The sequence below is a fragment of the Pyrus communis genome, chromosome 3 (assembly GCF_041283825.1).
Source record: "Pyrus communis isolate YQ-2024b chromosome 3, ASM4128382v1, whole genome shotgun sequence".
Classification (NCBI taxonomy): domain Eukaryota; kingdom Viridiplantae; phylum Streptophyta; class Magnoliopsida; order Rosales; family Rosaceae; genus Pyrus; species Pyrus communis.
This window is the reverse complement of record NC_142567.1, coordinates 5379788-5404730: the sequence shown is the minus strand read 5'-3', so window position 1 is coordinate 5404730 and position 24943 is coordinate 5379788. Positions and strand designations below refer to the sequence as shown.

The 24943-nt window shown below is 35.7% G+C and overlaps 4 protein-coding genes across 6 annotated transcripts; 2 read left to right on the top strand and 2 right to left on the bottom strand.

Moving 5' to 3' along the window:
- Positions 1–2931: 2931 nt before the first annotated feature.
- On the bottom strand, positions 2932–3580 carry LOC137716607 (uncharacterized). Its single transcript, XM_068456052.2, has 2 exons — positions 3264–3580; positions 2932–3169 (listed from the first exon to the last, which is right to left on the bottom strand). Exon 1 carries the CDS (start codon positions 3504–3506, stop codon positions 3300–3302), a length of 207 nt encoding a protein of 68 aa, XP_068312153.1. The 5' UTR covers positions 3507–3580; the 3' UTR covers positions 2932–3169; positions 3264–3299.
- Positions 3581–6558: 2978 nt separating this feature from the next.
- Positions 6559–8438, bottom strand: LOC137714799 (uncharacterized; the record flags this gene model as incomplete). The annotated part of the gene is made up of 5 exons (XM_088690303.1): positions 6559–6761; positions 6899–6957; positions 7031–7082; positions 8087–8130; positions 8231–8438. Coding segments are annotated over 5 exons (456 nt in total), but the record flags the coding sequence as incomplete, so codon positions are not given.
- A 1750-nt stretch (positions 8439–10188) lies between these two features.
- LOC137716235 (3',5'-bisphosphate nucleotidase AHL) lies at positions 10189–14614 on the top strand. 3 transcript variants are annotated; one of them, XM_088690740.1, is made up of 4 exons: positions 10189–10694; positions 11814–12501; positions 13251–13588; positions 14244–14614. In XM_088690740.1, exons 1-3 carry the CDS (start codon positions 10541–10543, stop codon positions 13528–13530), a joined length of 1122 nt encoding a protein of 373 aa, XP_088546866.1. In that variant the 5' UTR covers positions 10189–10540; the 3' UTR covers positions 13531–13588; positions 14244–14614. The 3 variants fall into 3 exon arrangements, with proteins under 3 accessions (XP_088546866.1, XP_088546865.1, XP_068311760.2); XM_088690739.1 differs by having other exon boundaries at positions 13227–13583; XM_068455659.2 differs by having other exon boundaries at positions 13227–13588.
- An 8492-nt stretch (positions 14615–23106) lies between these two features.
- On the top strand, positions 23107–24665 carry LOC137715857 (uncharacterized). The gene has a single exon (XM_068455209.2). It carries the CDS (start codon positions 23474–23476, stop codon positions 24389–24391), a length of 918 nt encoding a protein of 305 aa, XP_068311310.2. The 5' UTR covers positions 23107–23473; the 3' UTR covers positions 24392–24665.
- The last annotated feature ends 278 nt before the right edge of the window (positions 24666–24943 follow it).

Genomic DNA, 24943 nt, shown 5'->3' with positions numbered 1-24943 from the left:
GCTTCATCCGTTCATTAAAAACAAGATTTGAAGCGATGTGTAATGCCGCTTGATTATCACAAAATAACTTGACTGGTCGTGGATGATTCACTCTTAGATCCTTCAAAATATTCTTCAGACATATGATTTCACAGCATGTGGTGGCCATAGAACGGTATTCAGCCTCTGCACTAAAACGAGATATAGTTGTTTGTTTCTTAGTTTTCCAGGAAATAGGTGCTTGACCAAGCAAAATATAGTACCCCGTTATCGACCTTCTAGTATCTCTACATCTAGCCCAATCAGCATTACAAAATGCTCGTAATTGCAATGAAACCGTGGAAAGAAGAAAAATTCCTTGTCCAGGTGCTTGTTTAATGTACTTGAGGACCTTGTGTGCAGCCTCAAGATGTGGTTGTCGAGGTTTCTACATGAATTGACTTTGCATGTGAACAGCATAAGCCAAGTCAGGCCTTGTTATGGTCAAGTATATCAACCTCCCCACAAGCCGTCTATATGATGAAGGATCATTCAACACTTTTCCTTCCATTTGTGTGAGAGACAAATTTTGATCCACAGGAAACCGTGAAGGCTTAACTCCTAGAAACCCAGCATCATCCAATATTTGTAGTGCATATTTTCGTTGACATAGAGTAATTGCACGCTTTGAACGTGCAACTTCTATGCCCAAGAAATATTTAAGTTGCCCCAAGTCTTTCAGCTTGAAACGTTGAGAGAGAAACTACTTGGTTTCTTCAATTTCATGCAGATTATTCCCTGCTAATATCACATCATCAACATAGACTAATAAAGCAATGAAGTTACCATGACGACTTCAGACGAATAGTGAATAGTTGGACCATGATTGATGGAATCCCTTGAGAGCATTGGATAACTTAATGAACCATTGCCTCAAAGCTTGCTTTAAACCGTAGAGAGATTTTGTTTAACTTGCAGACTCGAGTTAATGCAGGATGAGCAGGATAATATAGATGCCTGCAGCTCCTTGCTGAATTCTTAAACCTGAAACTGAATTATTAGGTGATATCATAGCATGACCATCTACAGCGCGGTGGAGTCGCAGTTTCATAATTGGAGGGTTCTTTAGGAAAGGCAAAAAAAACCTTACAAACTCAATTCCCGGCCAATTTAAAGAGATAAGAAAGAGAAATTAGAAATTAAGGGCCCGTTTTCGTTTTTAAATCTTTAGTTTTTATATTTTGTGCTTGAGATAAGACTTAATTGGGTGAAATGAAATGAGGGATGATAAGTGCGAAAGAGGAGGGGAATAAACAAAGAAGAATGAGTGAGAACAGAATCTTGAAAGTGAAAATCACTCAAAATAGATTTTGTTTTTTTATTTTTAAATTTATTTGTGCACTATTCTTTATTCATTTCTTCTATATCTATTCGACCATCATTCCTCATACTTTTTTATATTCCTTATTTTTAAATTTAGTTGATTATTTAATAAACTAAAAATAAATAAATAAACTAGTTAATTAAATGATGATTGTGGTATACAAGGAGTTTTTCTCCTTTCTTTCTTTAGGTTGTGCAAATTTTTCAAATGATATGGTTATCCACATCAGATGTCACCTAAGATGGTATAGAAACATGGTATGAATATCATTACTTTGGATTTCTAATTCTCCCTCCCATACATCTACTCCTTCCAAACAGAAAAATGAGAACTAAAATCTGAAAATGAATTGGTCATTGAACAACCCCTAATAAATATAGTAAGGACCTGTATTTAGGAGTACTAAGGACCAATTTTAGAGCAGTTCTGTAGAAAGGACTCATAATACGATTTTTCTGAGTGTTTAGAAGCATGTCGAAATCTTTATTAAAAGATCATCAAATGCTTAAAAAACACTTAGAAGTGCGTTAGGTACATGTTCATAGATAGAAGTGGAGTTTAGTGATCCTGTGATAGGGTTGGGTTGATTGGTGGAGGTCTTGGATGCCAACCCGCCCTGCAGGCTGCTGATCGGGTGTCACTATACGTAAAACCGGTCACGTAAATGCAGACTCTCATAAGCTGCAGAATGCAAACTCTCACCAACAATTTAGTTATTACTTTTATTGTCCAAAATTTTTGCCAAATCAGAGATTCTTTTGGTGATCTAAAAAGAGGTTTGTAGCTCTGAAAGCACTTCCAAAACAATAGCTTGAACAGTAGCTATGGTTATTAAATTACGAGGTGAATTTTCTTAACATACTTATGAGATAAATTAACTTTCTCTCGGAAGTATATTTTCTCTAATATCTTGTGGGGTAAGGTGTTGACTTTCTTTTCGTGTATTATGAGTTCAAAACTCCTTCATTCCTATAGTATTGTAATAGATTCAAACTCTTTCTTTTCCCCATAATAATAGTAAACATTAAAAATAAATAAATCATGGGATGAATGGCAATCTATACTGGTGCTAGCTAGCTAACTACAATGTTGGCAGTCGTTGATCATTCATTGCTAAATAGGGCGAGCCTTAGCTCAACAGAAAGTTACTCTTTTGTGATCAAAATGTCACAAGATCAAATTGTGGAAACAACTTTTTTACAAAGCAAGAATAAAACTGTGTACGATAAACGTTCATTCGACCGTCGCAAAACGCAGTCTAGTTGGCTTGGGTCACCCTTTCTTATGGTTAATTATGGATACAACATTCATACAAACCTAAAACTCCATGAGAAAGCGCGTAGCACATTAATCCTGCAGATGTGGACGATTAATGAGCCAACTCTAAGATCGGTCTAAACATATTCCAACTTCTTAACATGTTCTTTGTATTTTGTAAAATTTAAGTTAATTTTGAAGCTAAAAATCTTTTATACAGATAAAAATACTGAAGAAAAGAGATCAGATTGGCAATATTTTCATCTGTTTTCTTTTGTTTCTTTCTAATTGGAAAAGGAGAACTGGAGAAGGTGAGTAGCAGGCACGGGATAGAGGAAGAAAGAAAATATTAAAATAATAGTTGTTAAAATACAAACTACAACTTAACAACCAGTTCATAGTAATTGGAGTTAATTATAATTAATTATCCACTTCTTCACAATACTTTCTCAACAGAGTAAAATTTATATACTTAGTAAAATCCTCGTCTCCATATTCCACTCCATGACTAACCAACAGCAAGCCGCCTATATTTACAGTTCCATACACCTTTACTCACACCAAAATATTCTGCAAAATTTAAATACAAAAAAAAAACAGTCGAAAGCTCAATCTAATCCAGAAAGGCCAGAAAAACAAAGATAATAAAGAAGCAAGAGCCAACCTGTGGAGCTAACAATAACATATATCTGCAGAAATTTTATCTATAAGATTTGAGAATGGCTCCACAAAAAGTACACATGATTGCTTTCCAAGATTTCCAGTAAACTGGAATATAGCAAAACCTAGTCGAAGTCTTTATGTCAGCGACGCTTGCTCCACACCCACATCTTGAACATGTCCCAGCCACCGGCTTGTTCCTCCACACCTTCCTCCTCTGGTCTACCAGGAAACAAAAGCAAACCATTTCAGAAACTTGAGACTTTGCTTTCAATGTATGTATGTGTGTGTGTGTGTGTGTGTGTTTTGTACCAATAAATAAGAGAGCATATTAGATTATTTATAGAGAATTTTAACAAAAAGTTTTCGATACTGTTTATTTTAAAAAAAAACTATATTTTACACTAAAAAATCAATCCTGATACTATTTATTTTACCCTTTATTTTATCATTATCGTTAAAACTCAAAAATTTTAAACTCTCCTTTATTTTTATGAATGAAGCTTAGGTGAAGAAGTTTGATGAGCTGTGTACACGTACATTAGCATTAGTTTTGAAAATTGACGATGTAGATTTGTTTGATAAGTTTTTAGTACGACAGTCTCACGATCAAATGACGACATTAATTTATTTATTATAATATGCATTAATAAATACTAATTTAATATATTATATTTAGAATATAGTATGAATAAATAGATTGAGGATCCTCTCTGGATTCTATTTCTGAAAATTCCAGAGATCTTCCAATCACGTCGGTTTATCATAAATCGTACGATCAATTTTTGTGCGCACGATGTACAATAAATAAACATAATTGAAGGATCATCGGAATCTTAACAAAAAGGATTCAGAGAGAATCATTTTCGAATAAATATATGTAAACAAAGTAATAACACCACACAACTACCATACCAAAGACCTCTTACATGCAGTAGCTGGAGATTTTTGGTCATGTAATTGGGAATAGAATTCTATTTAAAATCTCTTTGTGATGATTCTAAGGATTAGTTCATTTTATCCGTTCGTTAATCTTTTTGCGATAAAAAATCATTTAAAATTTTTTATTTAAAACGAAACACAAATAATACTTATAGAAAACTAACTATATAATGTACTAAAGGACTAAAATGTAATAATCCCTAAACTCCTCACAAAAAAGATATGGAGAGGATTCTCGTCCATGTAATTGGAATTGAAAACAAGCTTAGTAGCTAAGGAATCACGTATAATCGTGTGGATGACCAATGACTGCCATGTGAGGAGGGGCAGTTGGGGTGTTTAATTGTGATGGTTATGGTCCTAAGAGATTTTTCAGTGTGACCAGTATATGAAATAGTACATCACGTGTTATTATACAAATGAGAATGTATTTTTGTTCACCACCATTTAGTGTGGTGTATGCTCACCACCTTATTTATCACTAGTAGATGAGTTTGAATTTTGAGATTTGTGCTTATCCACTACACGAATCTCGAAATTCAAATTCATCTAACGATAATCAATAGGGTGGTGAGGATACATCACACTATATGGTAGTGAGTAAAAATGCTCTCATACAAATAGTGAGATATATATGTTAAAAAGTTAATAATTTAAAAGATAAAAATTTTCATTACTTTTATTAAAATACGTGTGTACTACTTGTATTCCTGTTACAACTAAAAATTTCCTCATGATTGCCGACTGATGGAGTAAAACTTTTCAACTGTCAAATTGTACTTTGCGTTTGTCCACTCAGTTGCATAATTAATGGTCATATTGATGCCCTTTTCTTTTTCTTTTTTTTTTCTTTTTTTTTTTTAATTTTAACGAAAAATCATGAATACTATTCATTTTAACGAAAATAACGAAAAATCATATTTTCACATTAAAATATTAATCTTGATACTATTTATTTTACTTGTTATTTTGTCTATACCGTTAAAACTCAAAGTTTTCAAATTTTTTTCATTAGTTTTTTTTTTTTTTTTTTTTTTCAAGTACTCCTTTAAATCATAAGGGGAAAAATATCTTTGAACTCTGCAACTTCGTTTCAATTTTCAACTCTATGATATATATGGTCGTCCACGTGTATATCATCCCATAAATATGGTTGTACAAATTAGGGCTAGGCATTTAACCGGTCAAACAAGGGCTGCCACTTTCTTTCTTAAAATCCGAGCCAATAATAATCGTGAATTTTATAGGTTTGGTAAACGACTTTTACAATCCGAAAATAAATGTGAGAGAGATCAAATTCAAATTATATCTTTAATGAAGATGAAAATTATTTGTATTATAGATCTTATTTTTATTAAAAAGACGGTTTAAATGTGATTTACAAAATGTATTTTCTCTAACAACACTCATCTAAAAATCGAAAGATTCCGAATAAATCATCACAACAAAATGGTTTAGTTTTGGTATACACCGAGAGTTTTGATATTCTTCGACTACCAACCAATTATTACCAAACCGATTATTATAACTAACCAGATCAAAATATTTAACGAATTACATTCTTACATAAAATGTTGGTTCTTAATTATACAACCTTAGTGTAGATAATATTATTTTTAAAATAAATAAATAAAAAGATCATACAAAACAACAATTATATTGTGAGTAGCAAAGACATAAATTATCTGGAAATGAGAGAAATTTAAAAGAGTTAAAGGTCCTAAGCAAATTTAAATAACCAAATCCTTTTAAATAGTAGACGTTTCATGGAGAGCTTGGCTGCCAAATCCTTTTAAATAGTAGACGTTTCATGGGGTCATTAATTCTAGTCTTGTATGGCTTATGTAGCTCTATATAAGAGTTTTGACGTACTTCTGCAATTCAGTCAATGAATAATATTATATTACTTCAATCTACATTCTCGAGTGATTCTTGAGAATTCTTGGTGTGATTCCAAGAACCCTTGCTGGAACGGTTCCAGTTTCCCCTACTCCCTACTGCCGCAAACTACAACCTTCCTTCCACCAATCAGCCTTGCCTAAGTACCCATTTTGATCTATTGTTGTGGATCCAAACAACTGCACGAGATCCCAAGGCATGGAACATTCCTTAAGGAATGAAACAGAATCTTACGGTTAAACTCACCTTGCTGGTAAATCTTTTCTGAATTTCCAGAATTGTGTGCTACATTTGTTAAGTTTTCTAATTTCTTTGTTGTTGCATTACAATAAATCCATTCAGTAGTGTTTAATTTATTTTCCATAAGTCTAATAATCTGCCTTGTTAGTAATTTTATGCAACTAAATTAAGTTTTAGGTTGTCCTGCATCAACAACCAGACAAATCAAGAATCGCATCTATTTTTAAGTAAACTAGTCATTCCACAGCTGCTAAACAAGTGATCTGTTTAACAATAATACAAAACAGAAGAGTAACAGCAAAGAGAAATGCAAAGAACTTATCATGTTTTAAAATAGACTTCTTTTAACCCAGTGGAGAAAAGCACGATATTTACCTCCAAATGCAGCACTGGCACCCGAAAACAGTAGCAGTGGAGGAAGCTAAGATAAACAATACAAAAGTGAGCCAAATTGAGGCGCACATAAATATAACTTTCTCATGATAATGCCGAAATAACTGGAAGTGCATTGCAGGGTAAACAGAATTGGAAAGCAAGCACCAAACATAAGAGATGTACCCCAACTAAGAAGGGCAACCACTTTGGTCCCTTCAACCGATTCTGAAGGTATGGGATCCCTGCAACCAAGTAACACTAAGCAATCTGCATATGAAGGCATGTTCATTGTAAAGACAAAGGAAACATGTATACCTGTATTGAAGCTATGAATTGCACTAAGCATTCCTCCAATACCTGAGCCAGCCTATTCATACAAACAATAGCGGAGAGGTTTAATCACTCACATAACAAACCACATCCATATCACTATCATAAACATACACTCAAACCTGGTCTTTGCACATACACCTAGACCTTAACAACGCAACTGATATCGGGTTTTACTTCGATCATATGAATCAACAATTAACAGGAGATTTACGGTGGCGTAGCCAGGATTTTCAAATAATGGGGTCATAATATCAACCAAAAAGCTTCATTGGATCATTTCGTCGAGCACCTAGTAGGCACTTGTCAGTTCCTGCCAACATATGCCTAAATTTTATGTCAACATATGTCGACGACTACTATTACTTGTACAGGCTTGTTGAGGGTGGATGCAAGATATTGTGGAGTCATGTTGAAGACTTTCAAGGCTTTTCAACTAAAACATTTCACACAAGAAGAGAGAAAATGAAGACAAATATGATAGAAGAAAATAGAAGAAGTAGGACAAGGAGGTCGTAACTTAGTTTGCCTTATCAGTTTGTATGGGTCAAATACAATATACAAGTAAATATACATAGAGTTTTTAAAGTTATTGGGGTCCATGACAACCAATGATCTCATGCTGGCTCCGTCACTGGGGATTTATGCCCAATACTTCATGATCGACAACATTTTGTGACGCATATATTATTATCCAAATTCGAAGCTACCAATTACATAATAACTAACAAAGGATCATGGTTAAGATTTAAGAGTTCAATCTACAAATGACGTAAACATACACTCAAACATGATCCCCATAAGTACACCTAGACCAATGACCCTACCAACGCAACTGATGTTGGGCTCTACTTTGACCAGATGATGTAAATATTACATGCTCAGAATTCATCCACCACGAAGAAATATCTTTAGAAAAAGCATTCTACTCCAAATTCCCATATCAAAACCATGAAAATTCACAACTAAAACACAACTGCTACACAAAGAAACAAAATTTTGCGCAAATGGGTAGCTGAAAAATAAAAGAGAGAAACTTACAACAGCAGTGGCGTCGTGAAGAACAGGAGTGATGGTCCATTCACCTTTGTCCGGAACAACAAACAAAACAGAAGTTCAATCAGTTTCCGACTGTAAACCCACAGAATCAAATCATCAAAAAAGTAGGGTCATGGGTGTTGGTACGGAATCGTGGGCGAGGAGAGAGAGGCAGCGAGGGCAGCGAGGGGTTCAGAGGCCGGGATTCATGGTGGGATCGTGGTGCAGATTCCCACTCCTCAGCTTCGGTTCGTACACCTCTCGAGTCCCCATCGCCGGCTTCTAATGTAAATGCTAACAATTCTGAGAAATCGGTTGACGGTGGCGATGGTGACTCAATTGGCGGAGACGACGACAGTCATGGTGGATATGGAACCACCGGGGAGGGAGGGGGTGGAAAATTTTTAGTTTAAACGACAGCGTTTTAAGCTATGGGCTCGGTTGGCATCGAGGACGTAAAGTGGGCAATACCGCGGGTTGGGCTCTGTTAAAATTTTATGCCACGGAAAAAACCGAGGGTTCTCTCGAACATCTTTGTACCAAAAAAGTTTAGGCTTTTTGGTCCAAAATGGTTATTGAAATTTGTATAACATATAATTTTGATTTTTGAGATTGAAAATTAATAGAAGTGGTCATTGAGATTGTCCATCATTCATTATTTTGGTCATTTCGTTAAAAAAACTCCGTTAAGTTGAGAGTATTTTAGCCAAAATGATCCCTGAGATTTGCATAACACATAACTTTGATCCCTAAGATTGTCCACCATCTATCATTTTTATCATTCCGTTAAAAAGCAAGGGACCACTTAACGGAATTTTTTTAATGGATGGTGGACAATCTCAGAGACCAAATTTATGTGTTATGCGAATCTTAAGAACCATTTTGGCTAAAAAGCCAAAAATTTATGATTATTCATCGTTAAATTTGATGCTAAAATTTTTTATTAAATGAATGTGTTTTTAGTATTTTAATTTTAATTTTTAATATTAAATATATATTTATAAAGTAAATACTTTTACAAAAAAAGTTTATATTTAATTTTTTTTTATCATAATAATAAAAGGCTCAACATGCTGAAACCTCGCTCTACATCTTTGCTTTTGGAAATACTTTTTTTACAGATGTGATATTTTATTTTTAAACAACAATGTGGGAAATTTAGATCTATAGGTACACTAGTTAAACCAACTAACTTAATGCATATTTATATAAATATTTTTTTTTAAATTTATTTTTTGTTGGGATAAATCAAACTATTCCTTGAAACTTGGTGGGCTTACTCCAAAATAATATGAGCCCAACACCTTAAAATTTTCGTCTTTAAGGCCAGAAGCCCAACACCTTCACTTGAGGAAACATGTGAGATTTCTTTAAGGGAAAGGGATCTCTTCGGAACCCTTCCATCTAATCTTTCTCATCAAATAATTCGGATCTTTGAAATTTGATCAAACGGTTAAAAACACAGGCTGATTCTAAAAGTTATAATAACTTTAGCAGTTTGATCAAATTTTAAGGACTCGAATTGTTTGATGAGAAGGATTAGGGTGGAACAAATCTGGAGATGATCCCTTTCCTTCTTTGAGCAGCTTTGATGGACCACAATCACAAAGGACTATGATTCTCTCCCCTCCTCTTTCTATCCTCTTTCATTTCCTCCTCTTACATTCTCTATTTTGTCTTTCTCTTTCTATAAAAAATTAATATAAGATGTTGACGTGGCTTAACCGTGACCGTTCAAACTGGAGGAGAGGAAAGAAGATGAAAAAAAAAAAAAAAAAAAGCGAGATGAGAATCCTACTCCAATCATAAAACCTAAGTTAAATCCAAAATGGCAAAGAAGATAAAATACCACCTGAGAGATCAACTACGTGGCAAATTAAGAGTGGCTGGAGATGAGCCCAGAAGGATAAACGTGTGCCATCCTATTATATGGAAATTTCTCTTCGCATTATATTACCTCGTTAAACCAAAAACGTTATAATTTTATTAACTCATTTCGTATAAGTTAGTCTCCTATTCGAACACTATTCTCCACATACACTCAAAAGAAAGAAAAAGAAATAAAGCTAGTGACAGAGACACCTGTGGTCACATTAAACCCGGCAGAGTGGACACTGAAAACCGAACTTTTTGACCACATTTGCTTTTCTTCCAAACTTTCCTTCCACCCAAACACAAAGAATCCCACAAAATACAAATGCCACCAGAGGAAATTCCACAACCCAATCAAAAATCCCCAAATGTTTTAGTCGCGCAAAAAATTACCGCATTGCTGAATGCCATTACCATTGCAAAACAGAAAGCACTGCAAAAAAACCCCTCAAAAATCAGCAACCCAAGAATGTAGGAACCTTAATCTGCACGAATCCCGAGGTGGGTACCTCAAAGATTGATGCTTTCTCCTCGTTTGTGAATTCAGTCCATCTGGGTGTCGTCGGAAGTTGTTGAGATTGAGGTATGGAGGGCGGGAGATACGGCGAGGAGCTGGATGTGGCGGTGAGAGTGGTTCACATGGCGTGTGCTCTGTGTCAGAGGCTGCAGGAGGGGTTGGTGTCAGGTGGCAGTGGCCTCGTTAAGTCCAAGGACGATGATTCTCCTGTGACTGTTGCAGGTACTATGAATTGAAACAGTGCTCTTTCGTTGTGTCTTCTTTGATATCGGAGGTTTTTTATTTGAGAAATGTTCTGCTGTTTTTCTGTTGTTGGTTTCTTTAATTTTGGCAAACTTGTGCAATGTAGTACCTTTGCTAAATAAATAGTCTTGAGATGAATACATCGCTGCGGGTTCCGCAATACACGTTCGTATGTTTAGTAGTTCTTGAATTGATTTGGCTTTTAGTTAAGGTGATACTGTTAACAAGTTATGATGGACAATGTTTTTAAAATGATAACAAATATACGCCGTTTATGAATTTAGGTACTTGATATTAGGTGCATTATCTGCGAGGTTTTCTTTCGTCACTATGGAGTAGGTTTTTCGCTTCGTATGGGACCAGAATCTTCTTTTGTAAGTGCTTTTTAAGTAAAAGGGACTGACCGGCAGATGAACATTGTTGGGGTATTGTCTGATGGTTTGTCATTCTTGTAGAATGATCTTTATGGAGAGCATTTTATACACGCAGCGTGAGTTCTGTCGGCTAATTATCCATGCAAAGGTTCATTGAGATTTGTCTTAAAAGTGAATATGGGGGTGGGAGTGGAGCATTTTTCAAGTAGAAGTTATAGAACCTGCGAGAGCATTTTGTGAAAACACAAATATCATCATTTTATAGAAATGTAGGGGCACACCTTTTAGTGGCTTTTGTGTCCTGCATTAAATTTGAAATACTGTTTCATTGTTGTGAAGCTTAATAAAAAACACTACTTACACGTATCAGCCACAGAAGTTTATGTCCTTCATTTTATGATCTTAGTTAGAGAATTTGTAAGCTTTCAACAAGGGATTTCGTTTTATCTTACCTTTTTTTATGAGGGTTTTCTTTGTTTACCGTAAGTTGGTTTAATATCCTTACAAGAACTTTCATACACTAGAAATTGCTTGGTGCTCTTCTTTAATTATAAATTTTCAGAAAATGAAAGCAATTGGAGCTGGAGAGGAAAGAGCCAGTTTCTGGAGAATCTAGTTTTTATGTCTATAGCAACTGAAAAGATCAGGCTCTCCAACTCATATTGATTCCTCTTTGTATGTCATATAAACTTTGGCTAATTCCATTGACATTGTGCGTGAACAGATTGGAGTGTGCAAGCAACCGTTAGCTGGATACTGTCTCAATTCTTTGGGAGTCAAAATGTATCCATTATTGCTGAAGAAGATGTACAAACGCTCTCTCAGGCTGACTCAGCAGGTTTGCTGGAAGCTGTTGTAAACACTGTTAATGAATGCTTAGCTGGAGCACCCAAGTATGGTCTTAAAAGGCCACCAAAATCCCTCAACACCGCTCAAGTTCTTGAGGCTATCAGCCGATGCAACTCAGAGGGAGGCCCCAAAGGTAGACATTGGGTACTTGATCCTATTGACGGAACATTAGGGTTTGTACGTGGGGATCAATATGCTGTAGCTTTAGCATTGATTGAGGATGGAAAAGTTGTTATTGGAGTACTTGGGTGCCCAAATTACCCAATGAAGAAGGAATTGCTCAGTTATCATTATCAGTACCATGAAACCATGTCAAGGTTGTCTCCACCTTCTGAGGATATGTGGGAAAGAGGTTGTGTGATGTATGCGAGGAGAGGCAGTGGTGAGGCATGGATGCAGCCACCAATCCATGGGGATAAGAAGTTTGTGTGGCCAAATTCTGCAAGACTTGTTGGGGTTTCTTCCATCGATGACCCCACACTGGCCACTTGTTGTGAACCTGTCGAGAAAGCAAATTCAGACCACTCCTTCACAGCAGGACTTGCTCACAGCGTAGGGTTTAGGTACATAGTTACTTAATTATTTCTATACATCAACGTGCATGGTTGTCGGTCTAATAAATGAAACCATCACATAATGAAAAAGGCAAAGAGTAATGGGAGGAGAAAACTGCAAATAGAAGAGTGAAATGAGTTATTAAGTAGAGGAGCACTTCCCCCTTCTAGTTTCTTTTTTATTACATATAAGAGGTAAAATAAAAAGATATTTCCAGTTTGACGACATTGCTTTATAAAAACCTAGCACACTGTTTAATGATATGAGTGATTTTCCATCACAAGTATTGCCTAGGTTGTTGTCCTGCTGTTGTTTGTTTCTTCTGTTTCTTGGTCCTGTTTTTCAAGTTCTGAGAAATTAGATAGAGAGAAGTAAGAGATTATATTAACAAGTATGTCTATTGTCTGTTATTTGGAATTTTTTAATAGTTACCCTGCTTTTCTTTGAGGCAATTGCTTAATGATAAGTTTTTTTTTAAGTACAAGGCAATGTGTTCGATGGTCAATTAAGGTTAAAAATGAGTTTACCGCAAAGTATCCTAATTTTTTCCTTTTTGTTGTAATCAATTGTACCTTCTCCAATGAGTTTCTTATCTTTCTCTGGTTGGCAAATGATGTGAATCTCAAAGCCACCTTGCCACCTTGCATGTCTTTTTTACTGGGGTAGGAAGATATTGGCAACTATAGTTTTACTTGTGCTCTAATTGATATTTTCCTTTCATATCATATGGTAGAAATCAACCCCTCCGTGTCTATAGCATGGTGAAATATGCAGCCATAGCCCGAGGAGATGCTGAGCTATTCATGAAGTTTGCAAGGACTGGATACAAGGAGAAGATATGGGATCACGCTGCTGGTGTTGTCATTGTAGAAGAGGCCGGAGGTGTCGTAACTGATGCTGGAGGGCGTCCCCTGGACTTTTCAAAAGGACCTTACTTAGAAGGACTTGACAGGGGCATAGTTGTTTGTTCTGGGGCAACACTGCATGAGAAAATCATTGATGCCGTGTATGCCAGCTGGGACTCTTCTAATTTATGAGGCTTTCTGTTCCATGCCAACGGACCGCAGTGGCAGTAAATTTTGCAATTTTGGTAAGGTAAGGTCATATAGTAGTATTTGTTTTACATTACAAAAAACTTCATCACAGTTTGATCCACCTTCCAATATAACTTGCTGAGTCAGTGGCTTATGAGTGAGCTAGTTGTATGACTCGGTGTCTTTCTGGGATCGTCTGATGAAACATTTCTCCCCTGTTTGCTTCATGGATGGAAACAGAAGGGAAGTGAACAATTCCAGGTCTCTTTTAACAAATGTAGTGGGAGTTTTTCAAAACATATGAAAGCGAGAACTCCTCTTTCTACTTATGCATCACATACATGAATCTTGCCAAATTAGGTTCATTGTACATCTCATTTCCATCTCTCACGTATTTCAACACCCTCAGATTTCCCAATATTTCTCTCTTCATAATAAATTTGAGACTCAAATCTCCTGCTTCCAATGTCATCTACCTTTCTCTCCCCAGTTGGACAATTGTTTGACAGGGCTGACTTAATAAGTAGTAATTTGTAAATGCTGGAACTCAAAAGTCCCAACAGTTTGGATACCGAAGAGAATTCCTTGTAAATTTGAAAAAGGTTCCGTATGGTAAACTTGGTTGCATTGCACATACTCACTAACCTGGTTGCTCATTTGTATCCTTTACTGAGCTTTGTGCAAAGAAATATTTACGCCTCTTTGAAATCTTTCAGGGCAAGCAATTTGCTGAGAAGGATTCTTGACGACATTCATATGCTAACGCCAAGGTCAAGTTTATAGACGGAAGTATTTCGTCTGGTGACGTGTTCAACTGAGTTCAGGAAAATGGCACTGTTATATTGCTGCTCAATAGTCAAATATTTATCAGTAAGATCTTCAAAGTAAAATTTTTTGCAACAGCAGTCACATTTCAATAAAATATCGGTGCATATAAATCACTTTCACTGGATAGCTGCACCCAGTTGATGGCTGCTAGGGGTGTAGCAATTTGGGTTCACAGTTTTGTCTAGCATTCAGTCTACAGAAATCAGGTGATGATCATTTTGTTGAGCCAAAAAAGAAAAAGAAACAGTTTTTACCAAAATACTCCTTATTTTTTTCTTACGGCATTACCTTCTATTGATGTTTTAAGCTACGATTTTGCTTATCCGGTGAACCCATGATATCGCTGTTCATATTTAGTCAACTTAGTTGTTTCAGTTTACCCAAACTGTGATGTCTGCGAGCTGATTGGCGCCTAAACTAGTAATTTAGCTGTATTATGCGCTGGTTTTTTTATCGTAATTTTCGCCACAGGATAGAGTATCAGTTAGCCTCAGTTGTTAAATTGATTTAGCACCTGTTGTTTCCTCCAAAAGCCAGGGAGTGCTGGGTGGCTGTAGCTTGGATGGTCTTGCTAAAGAGCTTGGGCATAGTCCTCCGGAGTGGAGGCCTTCCTAGTTTTATTAGTGTCATTGTCCGCTCCTCAACATGGAAGTAATATATTAGTTCAAAACACATTCAGGGAACTATTTTTCCTTTTTTTCTTTTGCAGTTTTTTTTGTCATCCTTATCACAATATTAATGGAAAATTTATGTTTGATTGGAAAGATCTGGTGTTAGATACAGCGCTGGAAGAACTAACTGGTTAATAAGGCGTTATTCATTTGTGTATGGTAGCAAGTAGCCCTCTAGTACAGTGGTGGAGAGAAGTATTGTCCTTGCACCAGAGCGTGAATTCAAACTTCATCAGCTCTCTAATCTAATATCTAATCTAACAAATCTATCGTTTGATCACAAAAAAAAAAAAAAAAAAAAAAAAAAAAAAAAAAAATTGTTCATGGGAAGTTTTTATAATTTAATCTCGTGTGTAAACAGTCTTCATTCAAAGATTAATTTTACAAATTCTCATCCAAATTGAAGTTGTTTGGTCATTTGATTATTGTCATGAACATTTTATTGTTTATCCGCAACATTGTGCATGTCAGTTACAATTAGATACACTTTTTCAATAGGAGTGAATTTTTGTAGAGATATATTTGAAGGATGACCTCAAAGAATTATCAATGGTTATCTTGTGAACTAGTGTTGCGTGAAACCAAACGAGTGAGCGACCATCACGGGGTGGCCTAGTGGTTAGAGAAGAACTGCAGGCCTGTATTCTACGCGGCATGTCATGTGTTCAATTTTTTATGCTTGGGAATGCACGATGGTGGTCAAGGGTGGCTAAAATGCCTCCCTCGAAATGGTGGACTACCGTAACAAAGCTATCAACTGGTCCTATTAAAAAAAAAAAAAAAAAAAAAGTTAATTGTTATTGGCACTTCAAAAATCTCATTCTAGACTCCAAACTTTCTATATTTGGAAAGAAAAACATACTTATGAGGAGTGTAGAATGAGATTTTTGGAATGCCAATAACACTTCCTAAAAATAAACAAAAACAATACGAGTGATCTGTCTTATTATCCTAGTGATTGATTAGCTTTTGAAAACCAGTAATATACCTTGTATACACAGTTGGGTCTCTTTTTTTTTTTTTTTTTTTTTTAAATAATAGGTGATTGGTTTGGATATGAGAATGAGGATCCTCTTCGGATCCTTTTTTAGAGGATTCCGGGATCTTCAAATCGTGTCCGTCCATCGTATATCGTGCGGTTATTTTTCATTATATACTATTCAAGTTTAATTTTAAATAAAAGTATTTAAAATTATTTCTGACCGTAAGATGTACGATGAGCGGACACGATTTGAAGATTCCTAGGATCCTCACAAAAAGAATCCAGAGAGAATCCTCAGAGGATCCAGAGAGAATCCTCATTCTGGATATGATTATATTAAGGGTCCCACTTCTAGGGTGTTTAATGAAAACAAATATAAGCTTTATAATTCTGACTAAATAGTAATGTGACGTGACCTTGTTCCGTATTCACAGACTAATCACTCATAAGTTTGAATTTCCATTAAAGCTAATAAAAAAAAATAAAAAAAGCACTTTGAATTAACATGCCACATGTAATTTCTAAGTGATTGTCTGTATTCAAACATCAGAAACCAAAGAAAATACAATTCGTTTGAAGATTTCAACATGAGAGAAAACTTCCAACTCTAAATCCACAGAAAGAGGGAAGAAAGAAATAGCCTGACCAGACTACCAGTGGGCTGCCGGCTGCGAGTGCAGTTGGCACCCAAACTCCATGGCGTGGGCTGCAACAGATTGCGGAATTGACTTTACTTTCCATTCCAAATCCACCGAGACTGAGAGATACTTGTAATTCAATCAATGTTTGGCTGGATTCCATATGTATGTTTTCGTTAACTTTATTATTCTTTGTGCGCCTGCATAGTTCATATATATGTTCACAAAATATACATATATCCACTTTTTTATTTTTTTTTTGAAAAAATAGGGATTAGTTGTGAGACCCATCCACAACGAACTTCAACGATCCGAACCGTCTATTTTGTAAGTCTCGATTCATGATCATCCTTGAAAAAATTCAATTCGATTGAACCATTTGCCTATTTAATTATGAAAATGAAATTTCATTGTTTCTTACATAACAAAGTTTTTGTCAAACTCTTTGAACTCAATTATATGCCTCAAATATTTTCAAGTTGGTTAATATTTTGTAAGGATGATCTAAGAGGTGAAACTTGAAAAAATAGACGGCTCTAATCTTTGATGTTCGATGCAGTGTGGGCTTCACAACTAATGAAAATCCATTCCCTTAAAGGCCTCTTATATATGTATATTTTTTTTTACCGAATCCTATATATGTATATTCATTGATAGATTAAGGGCTCGTTTGGATGTGCTTTTAAAATGACTAAAATCACTTTTAGAGAATTTTTTTTTGGGTTCCAAGAGCACTCAAAGTGCTTTCTGCAAGAAACATCCGTTATGTGCTTCTTCTAGGAAGCACTTTAAGTGTTTTTCTACGATTTACTTGCATCTTTATTAAAGATTGGTTTTAAAAATATTTTCACTAAAAACGTTTTCAATTATTTAAAAAACACATCTAAACGAGTTTTAAATTAATAGCGAACTTAAAAATTGAAATATGAACCTTGGATTAAAGGATATAAAGAAATTAGTGAACACAAGTCAATGTTAGGTCAGATCTCATTAGTCTAACGTGTTAGGTAGCCGTATCTCTTAACAGAGAAACAAGTACATGACGGTGGCGGTCTAAGTTTTCCTTATTAATTTGAAGTTTAGTACTATTGGTTGTGGAAATCACACTAAGAGCCTCATCATCGTCTTCATCTTGTTAAGTACAATTTGGCAATCTTCCATTGTTGCTACTATAAGTACAATAAATTAATTGTCACTTAGTATTACGGTCGAATGATATTGTTATATTATTATAATTCGTCAATTGTAAAACTTAATTCATTATCACACCTTCTTAATGTAGATACTATCATTTGTTAAAAAAAAAAACAATAAATTAGTTAAAAAGTAAAGTAAACATGTCGATCATAATCTGATTTTGTCCTATTTCGTTTTTTAACAATATTACTATGCTGAGCTAGATTAAACAGAAAAGAAAATTTGAATTTAAATTTGAAACGCAATGAGCTAATTATTGTTTTTTTTTTTTAAATTTGAATATAAGATTGTGGAAACACTACCAAGCCACCTAGCTTAATCCCCTCTGCAAAAAACTCAATAATCAAAGTAATTTTAATTTGCAAGTGGCCCTCTACCATAGTGGTGGAAAGAAATATTGCTTTTATATCATGGCGTGAGATCGAACCCGCTCCCTAATCTAATATATTGTTTGACAAAAAAAATTTCAATTTTCATTTCTTGCATGTTAATATGCTCTACATTTTAAATAATTAATTAATTAGCAGTTCATAAATTATATTTTATGTATGTATGTAAATTATATTGTAATAACACAATCATGTCTATGCATTCTGATAGGTTTGACTTCCACTGATTTTTCCTTTTCCTAATAATTAACAATCTAACTTATTAACCTTATCATTGTACTAAAAAAACAATCCTAAAAACGCGTAAAGAGAATTTTATTCTATCTAGTGATTTAAGCTTGAGAATATAACACATAGTACGGCTTTGAGACAAAAGAAAGGAACACAATGGTGGTTTTGCCCGATGCAAATACAGTCCAATCTTTATGGATTTGAGAGATGCACTCCAATCTAGGGAAGGGCATAACTCTTATGGTTGGCGGATTAGAAGGCCTATCTGCATTGACTATATATAAAGATACTCATTTGAATCTCAAATTCCAATTCAATTAATTAATCCATCGAGTTGGGATAACCTCAATTCAGAGAACCTGAGAAGAAACGATGTTGTATTAAGAGTAGAAGGATTACAAAATAGTTGAAGGCAAGATTCTAAAAGGTGTTAAGCGGTAAGCATGACCAAGCGCTTAGATGAGGATTAGACAGAAGTTTATGTGGTGTTTTTTTAATTCTAATTAAATTATTTATGAATATAAATAAATATAAAATGTTATTAGTACTTCAAAAATCTTATTCTACACTCCTCACAAGTGTATTTTTCTTTTCAAATACAGAAAGTTTGGAGTGTAGAATGAGATTTTTAAAGTGCTAATAACAATTCCCTAAATAAATATCTAGTTATACTTAATAAAAGTTAAAGGGTATAAGAGGAAAGCTAAGCTTAATTGAACCTCGTTATATATGCACTAAACTTTTAATTTTCTTGTTGTCAAAGCTCTTAGCTTTAAGTTTTAGCTAATTAATTGTTGAATTTTCATTCAATTAATTAAATAAAACAGTCACTTAGTACTATGGTCTAGTGATATTTCTTTTCACTGTTAATTGAGAGGTTTCAGCTTCGATTTTCGTTAAAAGCGAGCTTGAACCATATTATTACTAGTCCATTGTGAGGCTTAGCCCACTCTCCTATCCTCTTAATATAGATAATATCGTTTGTTAAAAAAAAAATTAAAAGACATATTTTCAAAATACTAATTGATAAATGTCTTCCTTTTATTTCAAGATTCCTACTTAGTAAACCAACATATGATTAATCATAGAATAACTAAATCAAATGGATAAGATGAAGAAGAAGCTAGCTAGCTAGCCATATCTACATAGACCAAATCAAGATCAACCTAATAAGACCAATATTAAGTTTTGACGGTGTAACCAAATTTGCCTAATGCACTACCATATTTCGTTATAAAAGTCGTTAACGGGGTGCGACTCACGGAGTGTGTGCATTCCTATATCGCATGTTTGACAATATTTTACACAATTTGTTAACTCAACATAAAATGATACAAAAATAATAAGTTTTGCGTCAAACCATTACTGAGGTGGATTGCTACCGAGTCACTGGTTATAAACTCGATAAGATACCGTTTGCCAGATTTAGACATTAAGCATGATAATTTATTACTTATTAACTTGACACGAGACGAAACAAACTGTAAATAAATCGGTTCGTTATTAGGTTACCTGTTAAAAACCCATTAAATAATCAATTTGACACGATAATACGGTTTTAAGATAACAAATTTAACACAAAAATAATACGAGCACAAAGGTCTACTTGGCCCTACGTTACATATGCTTATGTAGTCGCTTTCTGTGATTCCCGCGTTTCCAGCGTTTTGAGGGGCCAGCAACTACCTCTCGAGTATTTAATTTGCAATGACTTTCTTGTTTTTCCGTATTGTTTTTTAATTGCAATGACTTTAATAAGTATGTCTTGAAGCTCTTTCTTTACGACTGCCTTTGAATCTTTGGGGGAACATGACAATGGTATGAGTAGACTCGTGTCATCTTTTGACAATTCTGTCATTTATCCCATGTGTTTCTTCCCAAAATCCTTTAAATGAGTATGGATGTATCCATTTTTCTTATAAAGTGATCTCTACACTATTATTATTTACAGTACGGGAGGGTGATTGAAATTTGAGTGCCAATACGACGAGCACACTGCCCTAATTAATTGGTATGATTTATATTTATAGGTGTAATTATATACAACGAATAAACAATACTCTCTATTCCAAAGAGCAAAAGTCCGTGAATTTTAAATTGGAGTAGCAAATAGAAATACAAGTTAGTGCTCATCTTTCAAAGTAATGCATTTAACTGAGAATTGTTCTTGGTGGAGCTTTTGAAAAAGTAAACAAAAATGCATGAAGGAGCGCCAACATTTACTAAAAATTAGAAAGTTTTTAGTATGACTGTAACACTATTATATGATAATAACAACCCATTCGTCTTACGATATACTAGTGTAAATTTATAAAAATCATATTATAATATGTAAAATAATAAAACAACATGCCATTATTATAATACGAAGAATCAATAAAGAAAAAAAAGGAGGAAAGAAAATAAACCATAATAAGATAAGGAAAAGGGAGGGGTCCAATGTGACAATTATGTCCATGCAATGACGAATGGAGAAGCGAGAAGATATCCCATAAGACTTTGCGGTATGGCCTGTTATCCATGGAAGGGACAGAGGATTGTATTGGTGGTTGCTGTGGCCGTAAGCTTGTCAATTTATACCACGATTCGCTAACCCGATACAAAATGAAACGAAATAACGAATTTGGATCAATTTATTATCAAGTCAAGTCGTTATTAAATAACTCGTTAAAAATCCTTTAACGTTTAGAGTAACCCACCGGCCACATCCAGAATTGTATTGGTGGTGGCTGTGGCTGTGGCTGTGGCTGCGGCCTGCGGTTGGTCGCTCTGTCATCTCTGGCTGGCTGGTGAAAGTGAGTTTTGGGTCAAATTTCAAATAAATAAAGTCTCACGAAAAGCCTTCAATTCACATCAATCTCAACATGACCTCCGTCTACGTGTACGGTCAAGATCATCCGTCGGTTTCCCCATGATTTGCGGATCCTAATGAAGTAGTAATAATCAAACTTGTCGAACCTTTTAACGGCTGCAAAATTCTTGTTTGTGTAATAGGACAAGGCACAAATTAATTTGCTTTTGCCTCCTAATTGTTTTTAAATTGTCGATTAGCCAAATTTTAGGGGAAATTTTTAGTTATGATTAGAACATGAGTGGTATACCACGTATTTATGTAAGTGGTGAGAAATTTTATTTTTTAAGTTATTAAATTTTTAACACACATATCCCACCATTTATATAACGACACATGATATACCATATCGTGTGACGGTCACATTAAAAAATCTCACAAATTTTAGGCATTGGTTTTGGCTTCAACGGTTCCAAGGAAAGGAATATTATTGGCGGAATCCGTCATCATTTGAACTTGCACTTGCACCTTAAAGACATATTCAATTAGGTTGCCGGAGTTTAAAGAGACAAGTTGCCGAAACCAAAGACTATATTTCCTAGATATATATGGAGAGATTTTTTTTATTATGTTCAAAATTCGAGATGATATGTTACATATTATTATATAAGTGGTAGAAATTTTCTTTTCAAGTATTCCTTTAATTGTGTAATTACATGTGGTGTACCGCTCATTTTTTTACGTACGTACTGAAAAATCTTTCGTATATATGTGAGGACTCATAAATACAAAGAGTACGTGGTGGCTCTCATGTATAAAACTTACCGATGATAATTGGAGCTTGTAACTAGGGTTAAACACTTAAACTCAAAGTTCTAACACGGACTTAACTAAACATGAAGTTAGCGGTTTTAGAGATGGTAAGGGTATACAATTCAAATGCGTCTCACATTACATCAACGATAAACAATTAGACAGTTACTCAACAACAATTACTTGAGATGAATCTATGAATTACATGACCTGCTAACTCAAATAGTAAGAAATAAAATACATGTTCTTAGGCTACTACATCTACATGCATATTGTGGTTGGTTCATGCATGTAAGAGATGTTTTGAATTTGAAGTTTTTTGAAAAGTGTACGTCGTTTTTTTTTTTTGGGTAATTGGTGCTTCCTTTTTACCATAAGAATTTGGTTTTGATTCCTAGTTAATTATGCCACCTAATATTGCAATTTAGTGATATTTCTCTTACTGATAAGTAAGAGGTCTTATATTCGATTCGCGACAAAGGTGAATTTAAACCTTATTATTGCTAGTTCCTCGTAAAGCTAAGCCCGCCCTTCCTCCCTCTTAGTGTAATATATTATTTGCTAAGAAAAAAATTACATTTCCTTTGTCAATTTAAATTTCTAAATTCTAATTCTTAGTAGAAAAAGGAAGAAAGAGATTATCTCCAGATCTCTTCCACCAAGATCATCGGATCAAGTGATCCGGGCTCTTAAAATTTGATCCAGCGGCTAAAAACAGAGGATCCTTTAAAAGTTATAATAACTTTAACCGTTGGATAATTTCAAATGTCTGAATCACTTGATCCGATGACTTTGGTAGAATAGAAACCGAAGTGAATCTCTTTCCGAAAAAGGGTTATATACCTTATGTAAACTATAAAGTATGTAAACCCAATTACAATGTTGTTTTGTTTTATAAGCACAAGATATAAGCATCACTTAAAGTGAAAGAACCAATTTACCAAGAAAAAAAAAATTGTTTTCCCCTACTTCCATCAAGTGACCGGCTAAGCCGGTTTGCCGGCAACAAATTATCCTATATCTACTTTTTCCCACTTTCACAATCTTCCCAAACTCCTCACACACCTCCCTCCCTCTCTCTCTCTCTCTCTCTCTCTAAACAATCCGTACTACACGACCCACTCAATCTCTCTTCCTCCTTTTTTTCCCCTTTCTTTTTAAAATTTGAAAAAAATACAGAGAAGCCGACGAAATGAAAAGCGCGTTCCATCTTGCCGCCATGGTCATCCTCCATTTATGATCCTCTTTGTTCTTTCTCCAACTTCCCCGACCCTCACTTCCCCATGATTTCTCCCTACGAATGACTTCGTGATTATTTGTTCACCATCTTTAATGTGTGATCTACTACTTTCTCAGTAGCCAAACGCCCTTAGATTTCTCAACTGTTTGGAGGTCTTGGAGATTTGATGCCTTCTGGAAACATGTTCAGAGAGAGGAAGATGGGGAAACCATCAGGTGCGGCGCCAGGCAGCAGAGACTGGACTCAGATCTACGCAATCTACGGTCTCGACCAGCTGCACACCATTCTCTTCCTTCTCTTCAACGCTGTCCTATTTACCGTTCTGTCACTCCTCTACCTCACTTATTTCAACCCCATCACCCTCTTCTTCCACCGCCTCCTCCCCATCGACACCGCCCGTTTTGCCGCCGGGTTCACTGGCTCTGTCACCGCCCTTTCCGCCCTCTGTCTCTTCTTCGCATCCGGACACTTCCTATACTCCTCACTCCCCCTCCACTACGACGTCGCCCAGCGCATGGTCGGCTCAGTCAACGAATGGTCGACCGTCAAGCACGCCCTGGACCTCGGCTGCGGCCGCGGCATACTTTTAAACGCGGTGGCGACCCAGATGAAGAAAGAGGGGAGTTCGGGTCGGGTTGTGGGCCTGGACCGGTCCAAGATGACGAGCCTCTCGTCTACGCTGCGGACAGCGAAGATTGAAGGTGTGGGGGAGTACGTGACTTGCCGCGAGGGCGACCCCAGGAGATTGCCGTTTGGGGACGGGTACTTCGACGTCGTGGTGTCTGCGGTGTTCGTCCACACCGTCGGAAAAGAGTACGGCCATCGGACGGTGGAGGCGTCGGCGGAGCGGATGAGGGTTGTCGGCGAGATGGTGAGGGTTCTGAAGCCCGGTGGGGTGGGGGTGGTGTGGGACCTACTGCACGTGCCGGAGTACGTGCGGCGGCTGCAAGAGCTGAAGATGGAGGACATTCGGGTGTCGGAGCGGGTAACGGCGTTTATGGCGAGCAGCCAGATCGTGTCGTTTCGCAAGCCCAGTCAGCACGTTATTGGGCCGGGTGAGGTCCGACTCGACTGGAGATGCTGAATAGCAGTCCGACCCGACCCACATACAGACGAAATAAATAGTCAGCGAAAATAGTATAAATACATAACGACACCGAAGACTTTGCAGTAATGATAATTAATCAAAAATCAAGAAATGAATGGATTTCTTTCTGTGTTTGTATGGAGTTATGTGTTCTGGAGAAGCGAAGCTGACCCAGATCAGATGGGGAGAGAGATGATTATACATGTAATACTCCTACTTTAATTATCTATGATACTTTGTTATATTTTAATGAAATTAGAATCATACTGGATCTGTATGCGCGTAACTCCATCTTTGTTTACATGCAGCATTACCTATCAAAATTCACAAATATATAAATTTCTCATAATTTCTATTGAAACAATCTTCTTTAGTTCTACAAAGGACCATTTTCGATCCATTAACTGTGAGTAAGTTGCCACATAAGGCGTTATGATCGAAGACCCTCATTTGCACCGTAATTTCATGTAAAACGCATTGTTATATGTTTGAACTTTCTCATATGACAAACTAAGATCTACTCTAATTTGTGATATTATCGGTCACATC